Below are 12,000 nucleotides of genomic sequence, written 5' to 3' on the forward strand. Positions count from 1 at the left end.
AAAAACCAAACCGAAACCTAATACAATCTACAATGAACAATGAATTGATATTACGGAAAACTGTTGATTGTTATATTATTTTCAGTAGTTGAGTAGCAAATGAAAGTTACAGAAAATATCTAGTAGCTGGATAACTTCATCTGTCCTCCATTTGCTTGCTATAATCGCAGCTGCTGCTTCCTGTATTTATTGCCCAGTTTGCAGTCTCCAAAGGACTGATGATTGGAGAAGGCATTTCTTGTGTGGGTGTGGTGTTTCGGTTTTTTTGGGTTTTTGTGGGTTGGGTTTGTTTGGGGTTTTTTTCCTTTTTTCTTTGTTTGTTTGTGGTGTTTTGGGTTGTTTGGGGTTTTTTTTGGCATAGCAGCATAACAGTAGTAGGGATGCCTTCAAATACAGGATTTTTTTTTTTCTAAACAAAGTAGTTTATAGCAGATTCTTAGAGCTTTGACACTCAGTCCAGTTACTCATGCTGCTCAGAGGATTTCAGGGGAGGCAGGGATTTCTGCGAATATTCAAATAGCCAGAGACTGTCCTGTAAAGGTAATATAAAAAGCAAGTTAGACCTAGAGCTCTTTTTTGATGCATAGAAGAGGCTTTCTTTTACACACTTAAACATTCGTGTGCACACTCTGCAATGAAAGGCTGTATTTCTAGCTTTCCTTTAAAGGACAGGATGAACTCTTAAGATGTAGCATGTGATGTGCCACATGTAAACTGAATAGCCATATAATGTCAAGCTGTTTCCTATAATCATAGGTATCAGGTTGAGGCTGGACAGATTGCTGTATTTTTTGGGATGCTCTGATGCAGGACTCTGTGGAAGATGCAAAGTGTGAGATTAAAGCAATTCATATTCAATAGTCTAACAAAGCTAGGTTTTATTTCCTTAGCTTCTAGCAAAATTCAATTTTAGTTATTTCATACAGTATTTAGCTTCCATTAATCTCTTTGGGCTTTGCATTTCACACTTCAAATAAATTGCTATCTGAGACTGACTTCAAATATGCCTGTCAAATTATCTAGCATTTAAACAGTGCCTTTTCATCTCTAAACACACTTGGATTTGAACATCTACTATGTGTTGGACGCTTGTATTGAAATGAGGTAGTTTATATAGCTGTAGATATTACTTTTTCATTCTGTTGGTAGAAAACCAGAATCGCTGAGTAATATAAAAGTTGCTTATACAATCTATATGTACTAGATTTTTTTAATAAAGATTAATTCATAGGTGCCAGATATTAGTTCATAAGTGTCAGAGCCTTAGATGTCACAACAACTAAAAAAGAGAGATGATTGATAGTCTTGCTTTCTAATTTTTCCTCTTTATCTTTAAGATGGTTCCATGGGAAGATCTCCAAACAAGAGGCTTACAATTTGCTGATGACAGGTACTTGTATTTCAGATGGAAATACAGTGATAGCGGAATGACACAAAGCAATCGTGTTTATAACAGACTGCAGCAAACCCTGTTTTTTCTGTATGAACATATGAACATCAGACCTGCAGTTGCTACTACATTGGAAAAAATCCTTATGGCTGAACACTGAGTATTTTTTTATGTTCTCAAGTACAGTTAGTTTCATAATTCTAATTGAAATAGTTAAATATTTTTTATTTTTGTAATATAAATTAAAAATATCTTGGGCTTCATCAAAATGCTGAGGAGAAAATACTGTTATGTACTTATAGGAGAATGTATTATAAACTTTTTTTAGGCTCCTCATAGAGGAAATAATTTTTAAAATGAAAACAAGATTTCTGACTCATACTTTTAAATAACATAGCTTAAATATGAGAACAAAAGTGGGGGTTTTCTGTTTGGTTTTTTTTTTAAAAACATTGACAAACCTCCACGCCCTTCCCCCCCATATGCTCTTGTAAAGAGGTGGCAAAAGTGGGGATAGGTTGTCAGCTACAGCCAAATGATTTTGCATTAACTTTGGCAGTTTAGTACTACTTCATCCTATTTGGGTGAAGAACGGAGATCGCTGTTGGAACTTACATCAGAATCTCCTTTAAGTGTGCAATTCTTGTTAATTTGTACAGAAAGAGCTTTGATAAGAGCTCATAAATGACACAGAAGTAACAGTGAATAACACTGTATTATGATATCTTTTCAGTTGGTCAGGTGTGCAGTTTTCTTGTGAGGCCTTCAGATAATACACCTGGTGATTATTCACTTTATTTTCGGACCTGTGAAAATATTCAGCGTTTTAAAATATGTCCAACATCAAGCAATCAGTTTATGATGGGAGGCAGATATTATAATAGGTAAGTTTTAATAGTTGTGTGTATTTTATACTTCTGTAAAGAATTTGTATGACATATTGCCGATAACTTACTGATATGATCATAAGATTTCAGTATTTCTTAAGAATATGCTAAGAGTTTTAACTAACTTGCCCGGTAGTTAGTTGTAACTAAGCACCTTCTAAAAGCCTTCAAAAGCTTAAGTGTAACTTGTTTCTTTTGAAGTATTTTTTTCCTTCTGTAAATGATTTTCTTCACCCTATAAATTGGGTTATGATATGTAATTAGGAGAATTTTTTGTTCTCTTGGAAGCTACTATTTATAATAGGGAGTTTTGTGTGTATGAAAGGGGAAAATTAAAATGTTCGTTTTATTGGAGACATTCAGTAGGGATTTTAAAGTATAAATAATAGAAATGGGTATTGACAAGAAAGGGAAAAATTACCTTGATTGTTGAAAAACGTCATTAAATTAATCACCTTAAAACATGTGAATGATACTTTGGTCAAAAGTACAGGTCACTTCATTTAGAGTGATGAAACTTGGGATGGGTTTGTTTTGCCACAGGTATAAAAATATGGTAATATGTACAAAAAGAAATGATAAGAGATAAGTTTCCCCTTTCATGGGAGAAGCTATGACTACAGTTCCATCCTCGAATCAGTGACAACTCTATGAATAAGATTATCAAGACTTCTCAGTAGTGAAAACTCACCTTTCTTTTTTAATTGAGGCCATTGCCTGTCACATAATCAGAAATTTTCCAGATTTGTTCACTTAGAACCAAGGCATCATCCCAGTCGAGAATTTCTCTCACTTCCAGCTTGGCTTCTGAGTGAGTAGAGATCCAGCAGCTGGTGTGTCTGTGAAAATGTGAAGGTCTCCTAAGAAGTTCAGTGGACTTCATATGATTTCAAATGAATGATGGTTTGAGACTAAGCAATTGGAACCTTATTAACTTATGTATATCCCACACACAGGCTGCTTGAGTACCTTCTACATTAATCAGTCTGGCCTCCAGACATCCTTATTGAAAATCAAGCTAGCTGCAGTGTCAGACTTTGATGAAAGTAAATCCTCTTTTGCCCAATATCTAGTTACATGGCTATTAGGAAGATGATAGGCTAAAAGCCCACACCCTAGGTGATGTCAAACTAATTAGCAAATTAGCAGAAGTCTTATTAGTCTCAAATGGCTTTGTAACATTAGATAGTATCACTCCAGAAGCTTACTGCAATAAGTTATTACTTCAGGAAATTAATTTCCTTCTGCTGAATTCATTTGTGTGTATATATAAAATACATTTACCTAGAGAAGAGTCTTTCCTTGACATTGGATGGAAAACAAGATTAAAAGATTAAGCATCACTAAGTTAGGATAATATGCTTTTAGAGGTTTGGGTTTTTTTTAATATTTTGGTACATGTTTCCAAAGATCCTGCTCAGTGAAAGAGAGCTTCTTGGCTTTGAAAGACTTCTAGTTGAATGTTTCAGGGAATTGCTAATAAACTCTTAGGCAAAAATTCTGTCCAAGTTAGTATTTACTGAAAGTTGCTAAACTTCTTTGTGGCGTATTGAAAGCACGGACTCAGGTCGGTGAGGATACTGAGACAAACTTTATTACAATCAAGCCCCTTTTATTCCCTCATTCAGTACCTTCTCAACATGCCCTGGCATGCCACGCTTTTCCTGTCTCCCAACATCCTGGCTTATCTGTCTCCCAACATCCTGGCTTATCTGTCTCCCAACATCCTGGCTTATCTGTCTCTCAACATCCTGGCTTATCTGTCTCTCAACATCCTGGCCCATCAGCACAAGGCTTGTTCAGTATCAGGGCCTCATAGCTTGCATTCAGAGTGTTGCTCAAGCCCATCATGCAGATCCTGTCACCTTTAACTCCCACATCTCCCCCTTTTTTGTTTTGTACATCTACTATCAATACCTGTTTGAGGGCTCGATCAATAAGAGATTGCATAAGTTTCATTAAACAAGGAATACAAATTAACAAGCTAATAAACACTAAGAAAACAAGAGCTCTTAATACGATCAGTTTTTTTACCCCTGCTCTTATTCCAGCAAATAAACCTGAAAAAGGGTTCCAGTCATCCTCAACCTGAAGTTTTCCTGTAAATTCTTTAGGAGTTTGTATACTTCTGTGAACCGATTCAGAGTGGTCTGAAAGGTTCATGCAACATAGGCCTTCAAAGTCCTCACACCCATGACGATGGGCAAGGAGAAAAAAATCTATGGCAGCCCGATTTTGTAAGGTTGCATGTCTTACAGAATCTATATCAAGGAGGAGACTGGAAAGAGCATTAGATGTGTGTCGTGGTTTGAGCCCAGCCAGTAACTTAGAACCATGCAGCCGCTCACTCACTCCCCCCCTTCTTCCTCCCCCCACTCCCGGAGGGATGGGGAGGAGAATCAAAAGAATGTAACTCCCATGGGTTGAGATAAGAGCAGTCCAGTAACTAAGGTATAATACAAAACCACTACTGCTACCACCAATGATAATAATGATTAGTGAAATAACAAGGGGAGAGGATACAATTGCTCACCACCCGCCAACCGATACCCAGCCCGACCCGAGCAGTGATCTGGGCCTTCCGGGTAACTCCTCCCGGTTTATATACTGGGCATGACGTGCTGTGGTATGGAATACCCCTTTGGCCAGTTTGGGTCAGGTGTCCTGTCTCTGCTTCCTCTCAGCTTCCCCTCCTCCCTGGCAGAGCATGAGACTGAGAAAGTCCTTGGTCAGAGTAAACATTACTTAGCAACAACTAAAAACATCAGTGTTATCAGCGTTGTTCCCAGGCTGAAAGTTAAAAAACACAGCACTGCACCAGCTACTAAAAAGGAGAAAAATGACTGCTATAGCTGAACCCAGGACAGTATCCACCCCTTATTCCATACCATTCACGTCATGCTCAGATCCCACATCTCTCAACACACTATCGCCCCTGTCCCATATATACACATATATATACACCCACACCCACACACAGAGAAAGATATCATTCCCTAGTCCATGGACCAATCCCTATAAAATTGCTGAATTCATCCAGTCCATGATGTCAGGCTCCATCTCTTGTAACAGTCTTTCAGGGCAGGAAGGACAGTGTGTAGTGTTGGGTTGTTGCCTGCTGATGACACCGCCAAACTTCTCTGGTCACTGCTGAGCTCGTCTGGTTTTGTCAAAGTTCATTCTTTCTTGGAGTGATGATTGGAGGGAAGTCAGGGTCAGTTGCTGGCGACCTGAAGATATCTAGCTGGTGGGCTATAAAAGTGTTATAGAGCAGGCAACAGCATACAAATGAGTTCATTGGCTGTTTTCCCCCAAAATTAAATCCCCTTGAGGTACACATCGGACTTTCCTAAATTCCCACATTACCCACCAAGTATATCCAGGTCCCTGAGCGAAAGCAACCCCTCGAGTGGGTTTGCCTTTACCTGAAGCAGGAATAACCCAGACTGTCTTCCCCAGCAAATTCATCATGTGCACCACAGGAACTTTATCCCCCTCTACAGTACGTAAAAGTTATGATTCGGCTGGGCCAGCCCTGTTGGCAGATCCCCTCATGTTGACCAACCAGGTGGCTTTTGATAAATGTGTATCCCAGTGTTTGCAAGTCCCACCACCCATTGCTCTCACTGTAGTTTTTAACAGCCCATTGTACCGTTCGATTTTCCCAGAGGCTGGTGCATGGTAGGGGATGTGATATACCCACTCAATGCCATGCTCTTTGACCCAAGAGTCTATAAGGTTGTTCCAGAAATGAGTCCCATTGTCTGACTCAATTCTCTCTGGGGTGCCGTGTTGCCACAAAATTTGTTTCTCAAGGCCCAGGATAGTGTTCCGGGCAGTGGCATGGGGCACAGCGTATGTTTCCAGCCATGCGGTGGTTGCTTCCACCATGGTAAGCACATGGCGCTTGCCCTGGCGGGTCGGTGGGAGTGTGATATAGTCAATCTGCCAGGCCTCCCCATACTTGTACTTCAGCCATCGTCCTCCATACCAGAGAGGCTTTAACCGCTTGGCTTGCTTAATTGCAGCACATGTTTCACATTCATGAATAACCTGGGCAATAGTGTCCATTGTTAAGTCCACCCCTCGATCACGAGCCCATCTATATGTTGCATCTCTGCCTTGATGGCCTGAGGTGTCATGGGCCCACTGGGCTGAAAATGATTCACTCTTATGTTGCAAATCTAAGTCCATCTCAGCCACTTCAATCTTAGCAGCTTTATCCACTTGCTGGTTATTCTGGTGTTCCTCAGTGGCCCGACTCTTGGGTACATGAGCATCCACGTGGCGTACCTTCACCACCAGGTTCTGCACCCGGGCAGCGATATCTTGCCACAATGCAGCAGCCCAGATGGGTTTCCCTCTGCGTTGCCAGTTGCTCTGCTTCCATTGCTGCAACCACCCCCACAGGGCATTTGCCACCATCCATGAGTCAGTGTAGAGATAAAGTACTGGCCATTTTTCTCGTTCAGCAATGTCCAAGGCCAGCTGGATGGCTTTCACCTCTGCAAACTGACTCGATTCACCCTCTCCTTCAGCAGTTTCTGCAACTTGTCACAGGGGACTCCACACAGCTGCCTTCCATCTCCGATGCTTTCCCACAATACAGCAGGACCCATCAGTAAACAAGGCATATTGCTTCTCACTCTCTGACAGTTCATTATATGGTGGGGCCTCTTCAGCACGCGTCACCTCCTCTTCTGGTGACATCCCAAAATCTTTGCCCTCTGGCCAGTCCATGATGACTTCCAGAATTCCTGGACAACTGGGATTTCGTATTCGAGCTCATTGTGTAATTAGTGCGGCCCACTTAGTCCATCTAGCATCGGTTGCATGATGTGTAGAGGAGACCCTGCCTTTGAACATCCAGCCCAGCACAGGCAACCAGGGTGCCGGGAGGAGCTGTGATTCAGTGCCAGTCACTTCTGAAACAGCTCGAAGCCTTTCATAGGCTGCCAGTATCTCTTTCTCAGTGGGAGTATAGCTGGCCTCGGATCCTTTATATCCCCAACTCCAAAAGCCGAGGGGTCGACCTCGAGTCTCCCCTGGAGCTTTCTGCCAGAGGCTCCAGGTAGGACCATTCTCCCCAGCTGCGGTATAGAGCACATTTTTCACATCTGGCCCGTCCTGGACTGGTCCAAGGGCTACTGCATGAACTATTTCTCGTTTAATTTGTTCAAAGGCTTGTTGTTGCTCAGGGCCCCATTTGAAATCATTCTTCTTCCGGGTCACGTGGTAGAGAGGGCTTACAATCAGACTGTAATTTGGGATGTGCATTCTCCAGAACCCCACAACACCTAAGAAAGCTTGTGTTTCTTTCTTGTTAGTTGGTGGAGACACTGCTGTTATCTTGTTGATCACGTCTGTGGGGATCTGGCGACGTACATCTTGCCATTTTATTCCCAAAAATTGAATCTCCTGTGCAGGTCCCTTGACCTTATTCCGTTTTATGGCAAAACTGGCCTTCAGCAGGATTTGGATTATCTTCCTCCCTTTCTCAAAACTTCTTCCTCTGTATCACCCCACACGATGATGTCATCAATGTATTGGAGGTGTTCTGGAGCTTGCCCCTGTTCCAGTGCAGTCTGGATCAATCCATGGCAGATGGTAGGGCTGCGTTTCCACCCCTGGGGCAGTCGGTTCCAAGTGTACTGGACGCCCCTCCAAGTGAAAGCAAACTGTGGCCTGCATTCTGCTGCCAAAGGGATTGAGAAAAACGCATTGGCAATATCACTTGTGGCATACCACTTGGCTGCCTTTGACTCCAGTTCATATTGAAGTTCTAGCATGTCTGGTCTGGCAGCACTCAGTGGTGGTGTGACTTCGTTCAGGCCACGATAGTCTACTGTTAGTCTCCACTCTCCATTAGACTTTTGAACTGGCCATATGGGGCTATTAAAGGGTGAGTGGGTCCTGCTGATCACTCCTTGGCTCTCCAGTCTACGGATCAGCTTATGGATGGGAATCAAGGAGTCTCGGTTGGTGCGATATTGCCGCTGGTGCACTGTTGTGGTTGCAATTGGCACTTGTTGTTCTTTGACCTTCAGCAACCCCACAACAGAAGGATCCTCTGAGAGACCGGGCAAGGTGGACAGCTGCTTAATTTCCTCTATCTCCAAGGCAGCGATACCAAATGCCCATCTATACCCTTTTGGGTCTTTGAAGTACCCTCTCCTGAGATAGTCTATGCCAAGGATGCATTGAGCCCCTGGACCAGTCACAATGGGGTGCTTTTGCCACTTCCTCCCAGTCAGGCTGATTTCAGCTTCCAGTACAGTTAACTCTTGGGATCCTCCTGTCACTCCAGAAATAGAAATGGGTTTCACCCCTTGATACCTTGATGGCATCAGAGTACACTGTGCACCGGTATCTACTAGAGCCTTATACTTCTGTGGGACTGATGTGCCAGGCCATCTGATCCACACAGTCCAGTAAACCCGATTATCCCTCTCCTCCACCTGGCTGGAGGCAGGGCCCCTCTAATAGTGCTTTTAAAATTAGAATAGAATAGAATCATAGAATCGTAAGGGTTGGAAGGACCTTAAGATCATCTAGTTCCAACCCCCCTGCCATGGGCAGGGACACCCTGTACTAAACCATGTGGTCCAAGGCTCTGTCCAACCTGGCCTTGAACACTGCCAGGGATGGTGCATCCACAACCTCCCTGGGCAACCCATTCCAGTGCTTCACCACCCTCACTGTAAGGAACTTCTTCCTTACATCTAATCTAAACTTCCCCTGTTTAAGTTTGAATCTGTTACCCCTTGTCCTACCACTGCAGTCCCTAAGGAAGAGTCCCTCCCCAGCATCCTTATAGACCCCCTTCAGATACTGGAAGGCTGCTATGAGGTCACCACGCAGCCTTCTCTTCTCCAGGCTGAACAGCCCCAACTCTCTCAGCCTGTCTTCATACGGGAAGTGCTCCAGCCCTCTTATCATCCTCGTGGCCCTCCTCTGGACTCGCTCCAACAGCTCCATGTCCTTTTTATGTTGAGGACACCAGAACTGTACACAGTACTCCAAGTGAGGTCTCACGAGAGCAGAGTAGAGGGGCAGGATCACCTCCTTTGACCTGCTGGTCACGCTTCTTTTGATGCAGCCCAGGATACGGTTGGCTTTCTGGGCTGCAAGCGCACACTGCTGGCTCATGTTAAGCTTCTCGTCAACCAACACCCCCAAGTCCTTTTCTGCAGGGCTGCTCTGAATCTCTTCTCTGCCCAACCTTTAGCAGTGCCTGGGATTGCCCTGACCCATGTGTAGGACCTTACACTTGGCTTGGTTAAACTTCATAAGGTTGGCATCTGCCCACCTCACAAGCGTGTCAAGGTCCCTCTGGATGGCATCCCTTCCCTCCGTTGTATCAACCAAACCACACAGCTTGGTGTCGTCGGCAAACTTGCTGAGGGCGCACTCAATCCCCCTGTCCATGTCGCCGACAAAGATGTTGAACAGGACCGGTCCCAACACCGATCCCTGAGGGACACCACTCATTACAGGTTTCCAACTGGACATCGAGCCATTTACCATAACTCTTTGCGTGCAGCCATCGAGCCAGTTCTTTATCCACTGAGTGGTCCATCTATCAAATTGATGTCTCTTCAATTTAGAGACAAGGATGTCGTGTGGGAAAGTCTTTAAATATATGAAGACTGAAGTGGATTGTTTTATGGAACAATCAGAAGTGGCTGAAAAGCATCAAATGGCATTGAATCCGAAACAAAAACATAGGAAGTATGAATTAATGCAAGATAATGAAATGATCTATGAGCTTTTCTTGGGGCAGAGAGAACACCTGTTTTTCTTCTTTATAATTTACCTAAAAATGTAGAGTTTGTCTTCAAGGTGAAAAACTAGAGGTTGAAGAAGTGCTGCTTGTTTAAATGGATCTGTTAAAAAATTTTAATTTTTAATAAGCTATTTCTTTAAATGATTTGAACGTTTCTGTTTTAATTGCGATACTAGTAGTAGACTGGAACTTTAGAAAAAGTCATCCTTGGTAATAGTGTTGTTTCTCTTATTATTCTTCTCTTGCTGTTTTAGTGATTGTAAGTGGATTAAAAAATGGATAAAATAAAGCAAATCTGTTATTTGTTTGCAGTGTATTGATTACAGTTAGTCACATAGACCAAGATTTTCCAATAAAAAAAAAAAAAAAAGAGCCTGAAAAATAGTAAGGAAGCACTTCTTTTGATGCAGCCCAATATACAGTTGGCTTTCTGGGCTGCAAGCGCACACTGCTGGCTCATGTTCAGTTTTTCATCAACCAGCACCACCAAGTCCTTCTCCACAGGGCTACTCTGAATCACTTCTCTGTCCAACCTGTAGCTGTGCCTGGGATTGCCCTGACCCAGGTGTAGGACCTTGCACTTCACATTGTTGAACTTCATTGGCCCCCATCTCAAGCATGTCAAGGTCCCTCTGGATGGCATCCCTTCCCTCCAGCGTATCAACCGAACCACATAGCTTAGTGTCTTCGGCAAACTTGCTGAGGGCACACTCAATCCCATTGTCCATGTTGCCAGAAAAGATGTTGAACAAGATTGATCCCAACACCAAGCCCTGAGGGACACCACTCATTACTCATCCCCATTTGGAAATTGAGCCACCAGGTGGTCCATCCATCAAATTTATATCTCTCCAGTTTAGACAAGGATGTCAGGACAGTGTTGAATGCTTTGCACAAGTCCAGGTAGATGGCGTCAACTGCTCTGCCCCTATCCATCAGTTCTGTAGCCCCATCATAGAAGGCCACCAAATTGGTCAGGCAGGATTTCCCCTTAGTGAAGCCATGTTGGCTGTCACCAACCACCTCGTTGGTTTTCATGTGCCTTAGCGTGCTTCCCAGGAGAATCTGCTCCATGATCTTGCCAGGCACAGAGGTGACACTGACTGGTCTGTAGTTCCCTGGGTCTTCCGTTTTCCCCTTCTTGAAAATGGGGATCATATTTCCCTTTTTCCAGTCGTCGGGAACCTCACCTGACTGCCATGATTTTTCAAATAGAATGGACAGTGGCTTAGCAACTTCCTTCGCCAGCTCCTTCAGGACCCGTTTATGGATTTCATCAGGTCCCATGGACTTGTGCACATTCAGGTTCCTAAGATGATCTCAAACCTGATCCTCTCCTACAGTGGGCCTAAGGTCTTCATTCTCACAGTCCCTGCATCTGCATCTTCACTTGCTGGTGAAGACGGAGGCAAAGAAGTCATTGAGAACCTCAGCCTTGTTCAAATCCAGGGTAGCCAGTTCTCCCAATAGCTTCCGGAGAGGGCCCACATTATCCCTCGTCTGTCTTTTGTTTGCGACATACCTATAGAAGCCCTTCCTGTTACCCTTGACATCCCTGGCCAGACTCAATTCTGTCTGGGCCTTAGCTTTCCTGACCTGATCCCTAGCTTCCCAGACAGTGTTCCTGTATTCTTCCCAGGCTGCCTGTCCTTGCTTCCACCTTCTATAAGCTTCTTTCTACCTGCTGAGTTTTCTCAGCAGCATGTTATCCATCCATGGAGGTCTCCTGGCCTTCCTGCCCCATTTCTTTCTTGTTGGGATGCAACACTCCTGACTTGGAGGAGTTGATCCTTGAATATCAGCCAGCAGTCTTGGCCCCCCCTGCCCTCTAGGGCTTTATCCCATGGAACCTTACTGAGCAGGTTCCTGAAGAGGCCAAAGTCTGCTCTCTTGAAGTCCAGGGCAGTGAGCTTGCTGTGTGCCCTTCTCACTGTCCT

At 43.7% G+C, this 12,000-nt stretch overlaps 1 protein-coding gene across 1 annotated transcript in view; it reads left to right on the forward strand.

Annotated features, from left to right (window-relative positions):
• The window catches only part of LOC115619024 (ras GTPase-activating protein 1-like), a 134,492-nt gene that overhangs the window by 71,069 nt on the left and 51,423 nt on the right, over window positions 1-12,000 (forward strand). Inside the window, exons 7-8 of the mRNA XM_030511040.1 lie at window positions 1,338-1,390; window positions 2,124-2,274. Of these exons, the coding sequence (XP_030366900.1) occupies window positions 1,338-1,390; window positions 2,124-2,274 (204 nt within the window). The remainder of the gene's footprint in view (window positions 1-1,337; window positions 1,391-2,123; window positions 2,275-12,000) is intronic.

Source organism: Strigops habroptila, chromosome W (genome assembly GCF_004027225.2).
Source record: "Strigops habroptila isolate Jane chromosome W, bStrHab1.2.pri, whole genome shotgun sequence".
Taxonomy (NCBI): domain Eukaryota; kingdom Metazoa; phylum Chordata; class Aves; order Psittaciformes; family Psittacidae; genus Strigops; species Strigops habroptila.